The sequence below is a fragment of the Tachypleus tridentatus genome, chromosome 3 (genome assembly GCF_004210375.1).
Source record: "Tachypleus tridentatus isolate NWPU-2018 chromosome 3, ASM421037v1, whole genome shotgun sequence".
Taxonomy (NCBI): Eukaryota; Metazoa; Arthropoda; class Merostomata; order Xiphosura; family Limulidae; genus Tachypleus; species Tachypleus tridentatus.
Genome location: NC_134827.1, coordinates 77,357,346 through 77,373,330, shown reverse-complemented (window position 1 = coordinate 77,373,330; position 15,985 = coordinate 77,357,346). Strand labels below are relative to the sequence as shown.

At 31.9% G+C, this 15,985-nt stretch overlaps 1 protein-coding gene across 5 annotated transcripts in view; it reads right to left on the bottom strand.

Moving 5' to 3' along the window:
- Nucleotides 1-1,081: 1,081 nt before the first annotated feature.
- Nucleotides 1,082-15,985, bottom strand: part of LOC143247251 (carboxy-terminal domain RNA polymerase II polypeptide A small phosphatase 1-like) — a 29,418-nt gene continuing 14,514 nt past the window's right edge. For 3 of the 5 annotated variants that reach the window (XM_076494981.1, XM_076494980.1, XM_076494983.1), the window contains exons 3-8: nucleotides 15,520-15,627; nucleotides 12,285-12,341; nucleotides 11,435-11,527; nucleotides 9,901-9,999; nucleotides 7,551-7,637; nucleotides 1,082-6,057 (exon numbers count right to left, since the gene is read on the bottom strand). In XM_076494981.1, coding sequence (XP_076351096.1) covers nucleotides 5,845-6,057; nucleotides 7,551-7,637; nucleotides 9,901-9,999; nucleotides 11,435-11,527; nucleotides 12,285-12,341; nucleotides 15,520-15,627 — 657 coding nt within the window. In that variant the 3' untranslated portion in view covers nucleotides 1,082-5,844. The remainder of the gene's footprint in view (nucleotides 6,058-7,550; nucleotides 7,638-9,900; nucleotides 10,000-11,434; nucleotides 11,528-12,284; nucleotides 12,342-15,519; nucleotides 15,628-15,985) is intronic. The other 2 variants (XM_076494984.1, XM_076494985.1) reach the window with 1 other exon arrangement.

Genomic DNA, 15,985 nt, shown 5'->3' with positions numbered 1-15,985 from the left:
ATTATCTCAGGTTTTATTTCTAATTTCAATTTGATGAAATATTCTAGCAAGACCTCCTTGAAATATTTTATTAGTTGCACTCTATTTCCGTGAGAACATTTCTTATATGAGCTTAAACAATAAAGTTCACTGTTTTCACCAATAGAGAACCGAAGTGAAGAGGGCGGAGCTAAGACCTGTTGATGGAAAAGATACTTTTATACTAAAGTTTTTGTGAATACACTTTCTGTGTATAAACTAATACATATATGAGCCGGATAACCTCAGATGTAGTGCATAATGCGGACCGCGCCAGTGTAAAACAATTTACAGTCACAAGTACCACAGAGACATTTATTTTACATTACAACAGTTGCGATATTTCATGATTTCTGAGAACATACGAGTGAAAGTACAGAAGGTTAAACATAATGCATTTATTGGGTTGAGGAATAATTGATTATTTTGTTGAGTTAAAAAAATATATTCATAAATGAAACGCTTTCGCAAAATATTTCATGTCATTTGGTAGATAATTTTTTGCTCTAATAGATGGTGTGTTTGATTTTCATATGTCTTTAATTTTTGCTTTCATTTTCAGCTCATTAAATGGAATGTCAAGTGGACAAAATCGAGCATTTTCGACACCATCTGCTTTTCGCATTTAATTTCTTGCAATTTCGTTTAAAACAATGGATACTATATACCTAGGTATTACATGAAATAAAGTATCAAAATAAATGTTTTGGGTGTAATGTGTTCATGCATTGAAGTATTGAATAGTCTTGCATGTAATGCTTGAATGAAATTATTTCAAAACGCTCACGAATTATTCCTCAACCTAATATTATATCCAGTCCCGACGAGGGCTGTCGTTCAATACCAGAGCTATACAGACAGCTACAACATTCTGACTTAACCCTTTCTCCAACGTTCTAAGAATTTTAGATGCAATTCTTTTTATTGGGACACTCAGGAAGAGATACTGGCAAAGTGACATTACATTCTATAAATTTTTTAACTTACTGACTTGTAGAATTATCAAATGATATAACAGACTTTAATTATCATATATATGAAAACATAATACATCATTCTGCAGTTTTCTCTTTTAAACAGTTTACTGTATGAACAATTGTAGAAATACTATTGTACAGTATGTGATTAGAAGTTTTGTCGTTTCAGTTTTATACATCATTTTCACGTATTATTATGAACAAAAGTAGACAAATCACCAAAAATACATCACAGTGATATAAAGTTACACAATATTCATGTGTTGGCTTAATTAGTGAAATGTATTAAAATGTATACCTCTCATAATTAATGCTTTACAAGTCATTAAACAATTCTTAATTATCTGATAAAAATACCTTGATTTACTAGAACAATTACTTAAACCTTCAACAATTTATACATAACAATATTATCTGGGTCAACAATGACATAAGATTCAAGTATTGTAAAAGTAACAATAAAGCAAGGTTAACAATGAACAGTTTAAGGCCATAAAGCAATCCAAACATTACACACTAACAACTCTTCAAAATGGTTTCCACACGTTAAAAGCCATTTCAAATTGAACTTCACCGATTGAATGGGTTCTACTTATATGACCATAATTGGTATTGTATCTTAAAACGTTTATTAGTAAGTATTTATTACATTATTACATTTCTTTTTATGTAATAAAGATTACAGTGTACCAAACCTGAAATAATGTACCTTAAATACTGTTTCATAACCATTTAAAAACAGTCTAAATCTAGCAAGAGGAAACATCTTTAAATAAATTTCAAAATATCATTTTATAAATGTTTACAAAACAAAGAACAACATTTACAATCCATAAAATCTTTACTACTTTGTATGGAAGTTATGTATCTCTTGATGCATTTAAAACAATTCAATCACCAGAGAACTTAATACGATAACTGTCTAAACATTTCTTTCCCTACAAAACTAACATAGTTAGTAACGAGCTGTATCAACAAAACAAATCTGAAGCATCTTGAAATACAAAGAGGTATAGATTCTCAGGGGTACAGAGAATGTTTCTTTGTTATTATTCACAAAGCTAGCTAATGGGCTATCTCCATTATGAATATCAAACCCTGATTTTTAACAATACAAGCCTTGAGACTTATTGCTGAGCTACTGGAAGACAACAGATAATGTAACTAGTTAAGTCTTATAAATGTTTTTTTTTTTGAAGGCACAGAATATTTTTTAAACAGATAAAATGTAAAAACTTACACAGAACAATATTAGCTATTATTAGTTTATAATAACACGACTTCCAGAACCCAATAGAAACAAGACAAAATCAGGTATGGATATTCAATTGCAAAAAATGAAAATTATACTAATGTAACACTACTAGAGTCGATATTGTATAGACATAGTATAGCATCAACATGAAACACAAATAAAGATTTAAATATTTGCATCAGTGTAAAAACTTTGAAATCTACAATTTCACAACAGTAATACATATTTTTAAAGTTATGAAAGGTAGGGTATGAAAACTGTAACTAAAACATTCTGGAAATTTTCACAGTACAAAAAGTATTAAAAACCTATAAAAAAGTTATACATTAAAAACACAATCCTAGTTAGTCCCCAGTACTTATTAGTTGGCCAAACTGCCTTTTCTTTCATGGAGTGCACACGTAATACTGAGAGAAAATGTGTATTGTTATACTGTGCTGAGACTTAACAGTGTACGTAGTAAAAAACAACCAAACGTGTTACACAGATAATTATGCACCTTGAAAAGTAACACAGTTACTGACAGAGTTTTATATCTTAACAAGACATGGTAGAGAGAGAGGGAGAGCTGTATATGTCATGTACAGAATAAGCCAGACACACGAATATGGTGCATGTACATTTCAGACCTAGCTATGATACACATTTCATAGAACCTGAATACGTTATATACACGAGACTTCAATCCAGACCGTGAAGGTTACAGAATCTTAATATTTTTCATGCATAATTTGGACCTGAGCAAAATGTGCCAGGTAGCTTGTTCACCCATGCACTTTTGGACCTGAAGATTTTCATGTACCTGGCTTATGGAACTTGAATATGCTAGATGTGCACCTTTGGACCTGATATGTTATATACATGGCTTACAGAACCTGAATATCCTATATGTGCACAGTTAGATCTCAATAAACCTTAGAATTAAATTATAAAATCTGAACATGTTAAGTATCAGGTTTAAGCTTAAATGTGCCATATACATTGCTTTCTACAGTTTGGACCTAAATACACCATACACTTAGCTTATAAAAATCAAAATGAGCTACACATGCAGTTATGACCTAAATATGTCATGTGTCTGGCTTTCAAAATATGGATGTGTTGATTACACATTTAGGGAATAAATGAGCCATGTAGCTGACTTAAGATTTACTACACCTATCATTAAGGCCTAAATAACCCATATGCCTGGCTTAAAATTTACTATACATACTATTAAAACCTGAATACCCCATGTGCCTGGCTTACAAAACTTTATTGAACCTACAACACACCATGAAATAAACTAAAAGTCAAAGGAAACTGGTAACTTTATATTAACTGTTACAAAGACAGAAAATTCATGTTTTTAAAAAATACTTAGAAATCACTTCAACATAAAGCTGCACTAAGATGAGATAAAAGTGTTTGCAACGTTTGCACCTCACCAAGATGGAGTGTCAGTGCTTGAAACATTTACATCCTATTTTTCACTCAGCTAACCTCAGTAACCAAAATCTTAAGCTACCTGAAAAATTATGTATTGGAAATTCCATAAAAAATTATAGTTGTTAGGACAGTGTGTTTTCTTATAGCAAAGCCACATCTGGCTATCTGCTGAGCCCACTGAGGGGAGTTGAACCCCTGATTTTAGCGTTGTAAATCCAGAGACATACTGCTGTACTAGCAGGGGGCTTGTCAGGACAGACCAGTTTAATTTGTCTCACCTCTAGTCTCTAGCTTTATCTTAAGATAGCTATATTCCATTCAACAGGCTTGTATATGCCTACATTATCTCTTGTTATCGAACTTTAACATAGACAAACCAATGATAATTTACACAATTTTCTTACATACAGATATATATATATATATATTTATACCTGTTACACATAATCAACCAAAGTGTATAAAGATATTTAGAAATCTTACTTTCCATAACAATCTTATTGGAGATTCTCCTTTCTGGCAGCACACAGTCAACATTCAAACTTGTTAGATTGATCTAACATACATAGAACATATTTTAACCTATGTAACATTTCATACATAGCAGTTCCATTGTAACAATACTAATTTTGCTTGTGCTGGAAACTTTTTTCAGCATCCTTCTTGACCACTTGAGACAATACCTTGGACACTTGTCTTCAATTTATCGACCAAAGATTTCTTCAATTTGTATGGCATATTATGCTTTACTATTAAGACTTGAGTTGGATAAGATTACAAATTTATGTTAACAATTAAACCAAACAAAGGAATGATGAATATGGATGCAAGTTTCCTCTAATAAAAGCTAGTTAAACACCACACAAACATTTAACTAAGCTTCACAATTTCAGTAAAAATATTTGTTAAAAATTTATGCTGCTCATCAATTATTAAAAAAATAATAATTTATTGATAGATAACCTATTTTATGATAAACTTCAGAATAGCTAACAATGTTTACAGCTTATTTTATATTTGACTCAAACTGTTTCAATAACATCTAAATCTCTATCTACATATATGTCATCACATATACATAACAAAACAAATATACAATCAAATCAGATAAGCTGGATGATTTTGATATATTATATTACAATTTCTAGTCAGGGGTTTAAGAATTCCAGACATTACACAAAATCTGTTATTTACCTTGCTTATAAACGCCATTTCTAACCTCTTGCTCTTTACACTCAGAATAGACAACAAAATGCCAGCCATTGTCAAACACTGCACAAAAAAGATATTCTAACACATGACTTGTTATGTAAACATAAGTAAGAGACTTCTATAAACCCCAAGATAAAACTTTTATAACCAAACTCTGAAAATAAAAACAAATCAATACACTAATAAACAGATATTCCATACTGAGGACATGTCATAATACTGTATATAATAGTTAAAATCAATCCATATCATTTGAACTTTGGCAGGAAGACTTTGAAACTAAAGTCTTCATTTTCAGCTATCTTTTTCAGTTGGATGTTTCACAGAGAAAGAAAACTTCAGACCACCAAACAGCTTACATTGAGAAACTTCATCCCATATTTATGTATTTTTGAACACATGTGATCCTGCATATATTGTACTTCTCAACATGTACATTCTACACAAAAACATAGGTTCAAACTTCACCACACAAACTGCATGCTGGAACAAATTTCTTTCTCTGCAAGACATCAAGACATCATCTGACCATAGAAAACACGTAAAAGTGCAGAAATTAGTACTGAACTCTTTGGATCAAAGTTCAAACAAAGTATGCACGTTTTCTCAATTCTACATACATATATGATGGTGTAAACCAGAACATTTGATAAAATTTCCAATACAATTAACATGAAACAAGTCAATTCAGTCAGGAAGATGAGTACAACAACATAATGCCTGACATACAAAATAAACAACATGAACCCAAAACGTTTGTTAGCATTACCTTATAAAATTGGCACATTTTCAGAACCAAGATGACAGGGTACATTTCTCTACAAAATAAATGTTGTGTTTGTGCTATCATGCCAAAATGTTTTCATTCTGCCCACAATTTATCAGTCACACTGCTAAATGACACTAGCAGCTACATGGTATTAAAGAACCCATTACACTGTCTCAATAATTATGCTAAGAGGCCAACTGGCTTGTATTCTTTGATAGTGATGGAGAAGGCACATTTGGAGACATTATATGTTGACAGTTTGAAAACTGGGAAGGCACAGGGTGGACAGCTGACAACAGTGAATAAACACTATCTTTTTTGCTGAGATTTTTAAGAAATGGAATAAGATCACGTAACTCTGTATCCGAAAAGTCATCAAACCACGATGCTACTGCCACCTAGTGGTAAAGAAAACACTTTATTAAACCTGGGCACACGAACAAAAATATATTAACAGTCAGCAAAGGAACACAATTAACGACCTACTAAAACTTCAGGAAAAAGCCTTAGGTACATCAGAAAACTTGAGAGGTGACATCTAATTAGCAAGCACAATAAACCCAATTGTCATAAATTAGGCTACACACAAACTAGGCTTTCTATGCTTATTACAAATCTTCTGATTGTCAAAATAACTACTTGATGAAACTGTTAGGTATCCATCAATGCTTCTTAAGTCTAGCATACATACTATGACAGGTGTCTCCACCTACATTTCTTAATGGAATGAATAATTCTTTAAATTCTAAACAGGTGTATTAATTGTTATTTATACCGATATTTAATATGACTTCTTACCGGGTGTTTAAAATTGTGAACATTTCTTTCAGTGGAAAATTAAAAAAAATTCAAAATTAGTAACGAAGCAGGCTGCATGAATTTAACACCTTCCACAGTTTGCCCCAAATAACCGAGATCAAGTTAAGTCAGGCAAACCGTTTCTTGTCATATCTTTAAGTACTTCCTCAAATGTATTTGCATATTGTGTACTACAATAAGTGCTCACTAAACGGCATCGTTTTCGTTCACTTCTACGAGACTTATTCTGAATTATTTGTCACAAATCCTTTTCTATACAACAGTTTTACTGAAATAACATGTTTGATATGTGAATCCAGATCTATAATATTTATTGAGCATATTTTGTACAGAAATACAGCAACAAATGATAAGAGAAATTTTGTGTCATAAATATGTAAGTATAGGCCATCTATCAAAAACAGAAAAAAAGAAAAGTTTGACACCAAAGGGGTTCAACATGCTAACAACTTTAAACTATACACAATCAACCATATCTGTAAAAACATTGTTAATAAACGTCAAAACATAACATTAACTGAACCCCATCTGTTTTTCGTTTCAGATATACTTAGCCTGAGATATTATCAACTTTTCAAACTTGTGTCTCTCATATTACTTTCTGTTTATTGTAACTTTTTAGTACATAATTCAATTCAGTTTCACAAGGTTATGACCCTTCCAGTAGTAGTAGTAGTTTACACTAATATTATTAGAATAATTAGCTCTTAGCCTCTGAAAATTGATTTCAGTTTTTACCATCCTTTCATATTTTATATCAAATAAAGTTTCAGCTCATGCAAAGATTAACAAACAATTAATTGAAAAATTCAATTTAATAAGATAAAAAACAGAGAATAAAGCCATAAAAAATCCTTGAATATGTGCTTTTGTACACTGGAACACAGTATCCAAAACAATAAATTATGTTTAGTATATGTAGGTTTTACTTTTCATTATTATGCATGGAATACTAAAACAATGGAGAACAACCACCACTTCAACTGTGATTGTCTAACATTTAGTCATCAGGACCAACAGTTACACCTTACACAATAAAATCCAGCAGTAACAACTATATTTACACACTTACAGCATTGTCAGGATGGAAGGAGTAAGATGATGGAGAATTATCAACTATGACAACTCTCTGAAGGTCTCGGCCTAATCTCCCAAGGTCCTGAAGTATAGAAAAACAGCCTTAAATTGTACCACATTGCAAACAATCAGATTGGAAGGAAAGTAAGTCTTAAAAATAATTCTACTATGCTACAAACAATCAGTTCTATGTTAAAGAGAAATTGTCAGTGAGGACTTTAACAAAACACTTGTATATGAGTGCTTTCAAATAGTTGACTGTACTTCTTCAAGAAAATAAAGGGTTATATTTAATGAGTGTAAGGAATTTATAGTATTTCTTACTGAAAAGAACTTGGCATTGTTGTCAAGCTGTGTTTTGTATTGAAATCACTGATCAAGAAAAGGTTTTAAGACATTTAAAAAAAATTACTGATGGAGGCTATTATTTGATTAATAAATATATAACAAAAAGAACAAAAATATTTCATTTTGTATTCTTTATAAATGTGGTTATTCTGAATATACAGTCATGTGAAAAAGTTAGGACACCCTATGAAAGCCTGTGTATTTTTGTAACATTTTTGGATATATAGATATTTAATCTCAATTTTAACAATACCAAGAGATTATAGGAATATAACTAAACAATTAAAACTGAAGAAAAGACTTTAAGATCTTCTGTAAATGTAATTCTACAAATATGCATATTCTAACTGAGGAAAAGTTAGGACACCCCACATTTATTCCCACTTAAAATGGCTCAACTCACACACAGGTGTACATGATTAGAAGATCGTTACTCAGCATTTTGAATGAAACTTGCCCTATTTAAACCTCAGACATTTAGTTTCGTGTGCTCCTAACGGTTGAAGTGAGAGTGAGTACCATGGTGATAGCAAAATAGCTGTCTGAGGCCTTCAGAAAGGCAATTGTAGCAGCTTATGAGTCTGGTAAGGGATTTAAAAAGATCCCAAAGGATTTTGAAATCAGCCATTCCACTGTCTGGAAAATAATCAACAAGTGATGGGCTTTCAAAACAACTGCCAACATGCCCAGGTCTGGTCGTCCAAGCAAGTTCACCCCAAGAGCAGAGCGCAAGATGCTAAAAGAGGTCTCCAAACACCCTAACATGTCATCACGGGACCTACAGCAGGCTCTGGCTACTGTTGATGTGAAAGTGCATGCCTCTACAATCAGAAAGAGACTGCACAAGTTTAACTTGCATGGGAGGTGTGCAAGGAGGAAACCTTTGCTCTCTTAGAGAAACATCAAGACCAGACTGAAGTTTGCCAGAGAGAATGTAGACAAAGACCAGGACTTCTGGAATAATGTTCTTTGGACAGATGAGTCCAAAATTGAATTATTTGGACAGCAGAACAGAGGACATGTTTGACGTAAACCAAATACAGCATTCCAGGAAAAGAACCTCATACCAACTGTGAAGCATGGAGGTGGAAGTGTCATGGTTTGGGACTGCTTTGCTGCAGCAGGATCTGGACAGCTCACTATCATAGAATCCACCATGATTTCTACTGTGTATCAGAGGGTGCTTGAGGAACATGTGAGTCTATCTGTAAGAAAATTAAAGCTGAAGCAGAACTGGACCTTGCAACACGACAATGACCCAAAACATACCAGTAAATCCACCAAGGACTGGCTGAAAACTAAAAAATGGAGAGTCCTGAAATGGCCAAGTCAAAGCACAGATCTTAATCTCACTGAGATGCTGTGGGGTGACTTGAAACGGGCTGTACATGCAAGAAACCCCTCAAACATCTCACAGCTGAAAGAATTCTGCATTGAGGAGTTGGACAAACTTTCTTCAGACTGATGTCAGAGACTGGAAGATGGCTACAAGAAGTGTCTCACTGTAGTTATTTCAGACAAAGGGGGTAATACTAGCTATTAGGGGGTAGGGTGTCCTAACTTTTTCCTCAGTTAGAATATGCATTTTTGTAGAATTGCATTTACAGAAGATCTTGAAAAGTCTTTTCTTCAGTTTTAATGTTTCAGTTATATTCCTAGAATCTCTCAGTATTGTTGAAATTGAGATTAAATATCTATATATCCAAAAATGTTACAAAAACACACAGGCTTTCATTGGGTGTCCTAACTTTTTCACATGACTGTAAGCTTGTTTGTTATCAAAGTTTGAATATGTTACTCACCAGTTTGATCTTTTGTGATTGTTATCCTTTTTTAGATCTATGATCAAACATACTAACAACAACACTACTTTCTTTATAATTTTCTGTGTAATTAAAAGTACCAATTCGTTTTTTATTATTCTATGTAAACATGAAGATTTACAAGAATACAGACTACAGCTTGTATGTTATTCCAGTTTTAAAAAAATATGTTACCTTTACATAGTTATTTCTGTGGAAGACACAAGATTCTCGGAACAATCTTGCTTGGAAAACTCCCCACCTGTCTAGCAAATCGGCTACGGGGTCGGCATACTACGACAAAATAGGTTTTCTACTCAAAATTTGTTGTACAAAAAAAGACAGTAATATTCTAACAGTGAATAGTTTATTAACAAATCATGTGTGAAAGTAGCTACCAATTTAATTATCTGATATTAAACAGATCCTCCTATTCTCTTACACTAAGTATTTTTAACAAAAGTTTTGTGCACTTAGAAATATCCTTTTACTTATTAAATTACTCCTATTGCAATGTGATGGGAAAAATCTCCAGTTAATGAAAGCTGACCTGTTCCTTATCATATTTTCCTGTAAAATTATACCTATGTATTAAAGATTTCCTGATGAGTTTTACAATAATAGTGTCAAAATGTGTTAAACTTAATGGATGTGAAATAAAACAGATTCACTAGCAAATATCTTACTCTGCCATCTTGAAAAATTGCTTCAATACCTTTAAACCTATGATCCCACCACAGGTTCACAGACATGTTTAGACATGTCAGTGAGATTGAAGGTTTTTCTTATTCACAGAATTATGGTTACTTATATCATAGAGTTTCTTATGTGAAATGCTTTTCAATTTTGACCATTTTATGTCAATAATTTTTAAGAATCTATTTTAGACATTCATTAATCATCCTTTTTCTTGCAAATATTAATACATAATACTGTCTTTAAAAAGCTATACTATACTAATCTATGTTAACCATGTTTCTCTCATACATAGCACAAAGGCAGTCAATCTACTTGCATCAACAGAATGTAGTGTCATGTTCATTCAAACACGTTAAGTTTAAGACCTTAGAAACAAGAAAAGATCTTGTACGAAAGAAAGTTCACAGCCATTTAGAATATTAAGAATGTTATATTATGACTGTATGTTTAATAACCACAAAATGTTTGTTAGTTTAAACATGAAACTTAACTGTGTTATGTTCATACTTTCTTTAAGAAACAATGAGACTATTTTATTGTCAAGTAGCCTTGCAAATTGAAATATCAATTTTGAATGTAAACTTGTAGAATGGGAGTTATATAATCACATTTATGCTGAAACGTTTGATGAATTTACTGTTAAGCTATCTGCACTCTGCCCATCACAGGTGTTGAAAGCCAAATTTTATCATTGTAAACCTACAGACCACTGAGACACTAGAGCACAAAGTAGAAAATATCAAGAGTGCTATAATAAAACAAAGTCTTTAATTAGCTGATAAAATATAAGTATTGGTCAAAGTAAGTTACATTAAAACTATAACAACTGGTAGAAGACACATTTAGAATTAATTTAATTATAATTTCATCTAATGGAACTCAAAGTCTTTCCCTTAATTTTAAGAGATCAGTGCTAACAAAATGAAAATTTGTTAGAGAAGAGCACTAGTAAACACTTAGCCTAATTTATATCATCTTGATAAAGAAATCACATCAGAAATAACTGAAAGTTACAACTTTTGGAACTTACTTTGGCTAAACTGGCAGTGAATAAAACACATTCATAAAGCTCTCCCATTGTTCTTAAGAACTCATCTACATAAGGCCTTTTCAGTACATAAACCTGTTAAGAAAATGTTCTGTTATATCATGTACTTAACACTTTTATAGGCACACAAATATTTTCTTCCACTTTCGATTTGAAGAGAAATTTATCCTCAAACATATCAGCTGAGCTACTATTTCACATATTATTAATGCTCGAAAAACACAATGTAGTTAAAATACCACTTTTGGAACATTCCACATTTCTTTTAGTACAAGATGGATTTAACTATACATTTTTATTACTTTAGTCAATTATTGTAAAAAGGAATCAATAATATCTGGATTTTGTAGAAACTAAATACATTTTATTCATTACATAAATATATGTACATCATCAAGTTGTCAATTTCTTCAAAAATATTCCATGGAAGCCACAAAATCTATAAATAACACAAGTTGGTGTCTACATACCCACCCCAAAACTCAGATGGGGGGGGGATTCATTTAACAAATTCCATACAGATTTTTAACTTAATTATAACCTCAGGATAAAACACAGTCTAAGATATAATGCCTATAATATTTATGTCAAAACATCTTCTGGGGTTTAATATTAAATCCCATGACTTTCCAAAGATTTGCTGAACTGATTTTACTACCAATTTTATGTTTCTCAGACAAATGAGGGCTGTCTTACAACTTTTTTAATCTCTGTACCTTTCATTTTACATGCTAGAGGAGTTTCTAACACAATATAAAGTACAATATAATTATGGAGTCCTGTCATATCATACAAGTATACTTTCCACAGGTGAATATTATGATGTACTTACTTGATGAGCAGTTCCATCAATTTCAACAGGAACTATGAAGTCAGCATTATTAATGGGCTATAAAAATAAAGTTAGTATATAATGACTCACACCATCATTGTATTCAATATAAGAACTAAAATATAAACAGTATGAATAAAATATGGTGGAAATTTATGAAAGGGTAAATTTTTTTTACACTGACAGCTATTCATAACAAAGTCTTACATTAGTTATTTGGATTTGAACATTTTGAGATGTTGCAAAGATTCTGAAAATTAAGATAGATGACATAAGAATACATTGGTTAAGTATGTTATATTGAAACTATCTGGAGTCTTACTATTTCATTTTAGTCCATGTTGTCATGTCTAGTCATGCTCTGTATGATGACCATGAATCTTGACATTAGCCATTCAGGAGCTATTCCATTACAAAAGACTGTTGTAAGACTGTCAAGTTCAAAGCCCACCACTCATGCATAGAGCTTTCCACAAACTATATAGTGTGCAAAGTAATAGTTTTCTAATACCTATTTCACTGTTGACTGTATAGAAATCTACAGATGTTGCAATGGCAAGTTGACTGGTATGCATGCATACATAATAGTATGAACACTAGCTTCATCTTTCAGCTGCTTGAAGCATATAACAATTCAACAAATGTGTCATGGAAGGTGGCATTCTTTTCCAGATGGAGATCTTTTTTGATTATGTTGCATGATGTTGCCTAAAACAAGTGGCAGGCTTTGCCATAAATCTTTATTTTTGAGGACTCTCTCCTGTTTCAAGATACTGCTTTTACTCACCATGGCTGGGGTTATGACTTGTCAGGTCTCTTTTAGATGGTCCTGGCTCCTAAACTGATCCATATTCCTTTGTTTTCTAATGCTATTAAGTGCAAGGGATATCCTTATATTGGAATTCTAAATCCCCAGTATGAATACAAAAGTATGGTCTGAGGATATGAATATTATTACATATCTTTCCCAAAAGCAATCAATTTATATTGGTATCACACTGTCTATGAAATACCAAACAATGTCAAAATGTAGTTTTTATATATTATATTACACTACAACTTTATATCAACCATGACTGTTATGTGACTTGTTGATTTTCACATTCAAAATTGTTATAATATAATGTGCTCAGCCCCCTGTAAGTTTATTAAAATAATTTTGAATTCTATCTTATCATTTTATTTTAACCCATTTTGCAAATGATAAAAAACAATTTCCTAACAATGTAAACATTTATTCTAGTGATGACAATCTGGTTGCAACAATGTAGACACACATATACCTGCTTATTAAAAATGAAATTTAATAATACCTAAAAATGAACAAAGCTTGGCTTTGCTGAATGAATCTTTAATAGACCAATATTGTTGATGCACACACAGCTTTGTTAATTAAAACAATAAAAAAATCTAAGGTTGGCAACAATTCTTGTGTCTGTTGGATTTTGTACAAAGCTATTCAAGGTGTATCTATACTAGTTATTCCTAGTTTAGAAGTTACAGGCCAGAAGAAAGACAGCTAGTCATACTGCCCACCACCAAGCTTGGACTACTCTCAGACTAAATAAAGTAGTCATGGCCCCAAAGGTCATCCATTCATTTTGTGGATGATAAACAAGCTTGACCAAGATATCCGTTGTTTGCTTGGAAGAGGTCTGACGTTATATTAATTATACTTGTATCTATACCTCAACAGTTCTGGCCAGTTTCACTCCTTCAAAGCCTCCTGGCATAAGTGGAATATAGAAATAGTTTTGAGATGTAGCCATAGTTCAGAATTAAATTAACACATGTGCAGCTTTGTGACTCTCTTCAAACTGATAGCTTCCAAAAGATCATGTGAATCTATTATATCTAATACACACTAAACAATTTATTACTTCAGATAATGAAACTGATCACTGACTGTTTGAGGGAGATGACTGACATTTGACTGTGACTTTGTTTTGTCATAGCTATAATATTGCACTACCTTTTCTGTTGTTTGAAATCAACACAACTTTTTCCATATCTATAGTCTGTAACAACATTACATCAACATAACTTGTGAAGTCATGATGATAGGCTTGTGACTAAGGCTAGTTCTGATTAAAAATAAAACTTAGAAAAGAAATAATTATAGAGTAATAGGTTAATTAACTTCAGAAAAGCTGTGTTAAAGTATTTAAGTAACCTTAGAAGGTCACTAATTTGTTTGAGTTATGATGAAAGAAGTCACTAGTATGAAACAAGGCTCAACACTCGAGTAAAAATAAATGTCAGTTACTATACAATGAAATAGATATGATAGTTCAATGTCTTGAACGTTTTAGGCTAATCTTACAGTATCTTAAAAAGTTTTAAATATCTGGTTTTAACTTTTAGAGAATCACAAGAACCTAGCCATTCCATGGAAGGTTTATAGAATAAAAAGCAGTGTACTACGCATAAAATGTTAGTGGATTAGTCATATAAAAAACTCACACTTTGCTGATAATCATCTTAAAGTTTATTTTCTTAAAGGAGAAACAGGCTTTACTTCAAATGTAGCAAACAGACTAGTCTAGTCAGACTGGTAATACTGTGTGTCAGTAAAAAACATGTTGTACGACAAGTTGCATTTGTGTGTCCGAGTTCGTACAGTGAAATGGAAGCAACATCCTGATAACAAACTACCATTTGAAGGTCTGTTGCCAACTGCAAGCATTTTAGTTACGTTACACCCGCTTAACTTGTATCATTTGACGACAAAAAGAAATAATACTAATACTGGTTTATTATTAGGAAATAGAGAAACAAATTTAAATAATGGTGCCATTAAGCAAACAACACTAGAAACATGTACACCAAGTTTCTATAACAATCGTAATTATTTATGTATCCTAACCCTAATTCCCCAAAGAATTATTTAAGGCAAACTTTGTACTTCTATAATTTTTCACAACTACTGTGTTTTCTTGTTAAGTCTGTAAAATAATGCTCCAATAGGGCATTCACTGCATAAAACATTAACCAAGTTTTACTTGGAGGGTATTTCCACTAGATAATCCGTTATCTTGAACAGTAACTATAAAAACATATTTTATTAATCTAATCAGGGTACTTCAGATTCAAATTCTTTTCTACATACAAGTGAACATCACTTAAGACTCTTTAAACAGTACTTGGAAATTTAAAAAGAACTCATTCATAGTCACTTACTTGCTGTTCAATACATTTTTACGCACACATGGTTTGGCAGTAAAATCCAACTTACCTTGAAAGAGCTATGAACCAGAGTTTCATCCAGGTCAATAACCATACATATTTTACGAGCGTCCTGCGGTTTTACAGGAGGTAGCAAGTACTTGCTCTCAACCGGTAACTAGATATATATATATATAATGTATCACAACCGGTAACTAGATATATATATATATAATGTATCACAACCAGTAACTAGATATATATATATATAATGTATCACAACCAGTAACTAGATATATATATATATAATGTATCACAACCGGTAACTAGATATATATATATATAATGTATCACAACCGGTAACTAGATATATATATATATAATGTATCACAACCGGTAACTAGATATATATATATATAATGTATCACAACCGGTAACTAGATATATATATATATATATATAATGTATCACAACCGGTAACTAGATATATATAATGTATCATAATATTAGTGCTTGTACGTGGCAAACTAGATGCC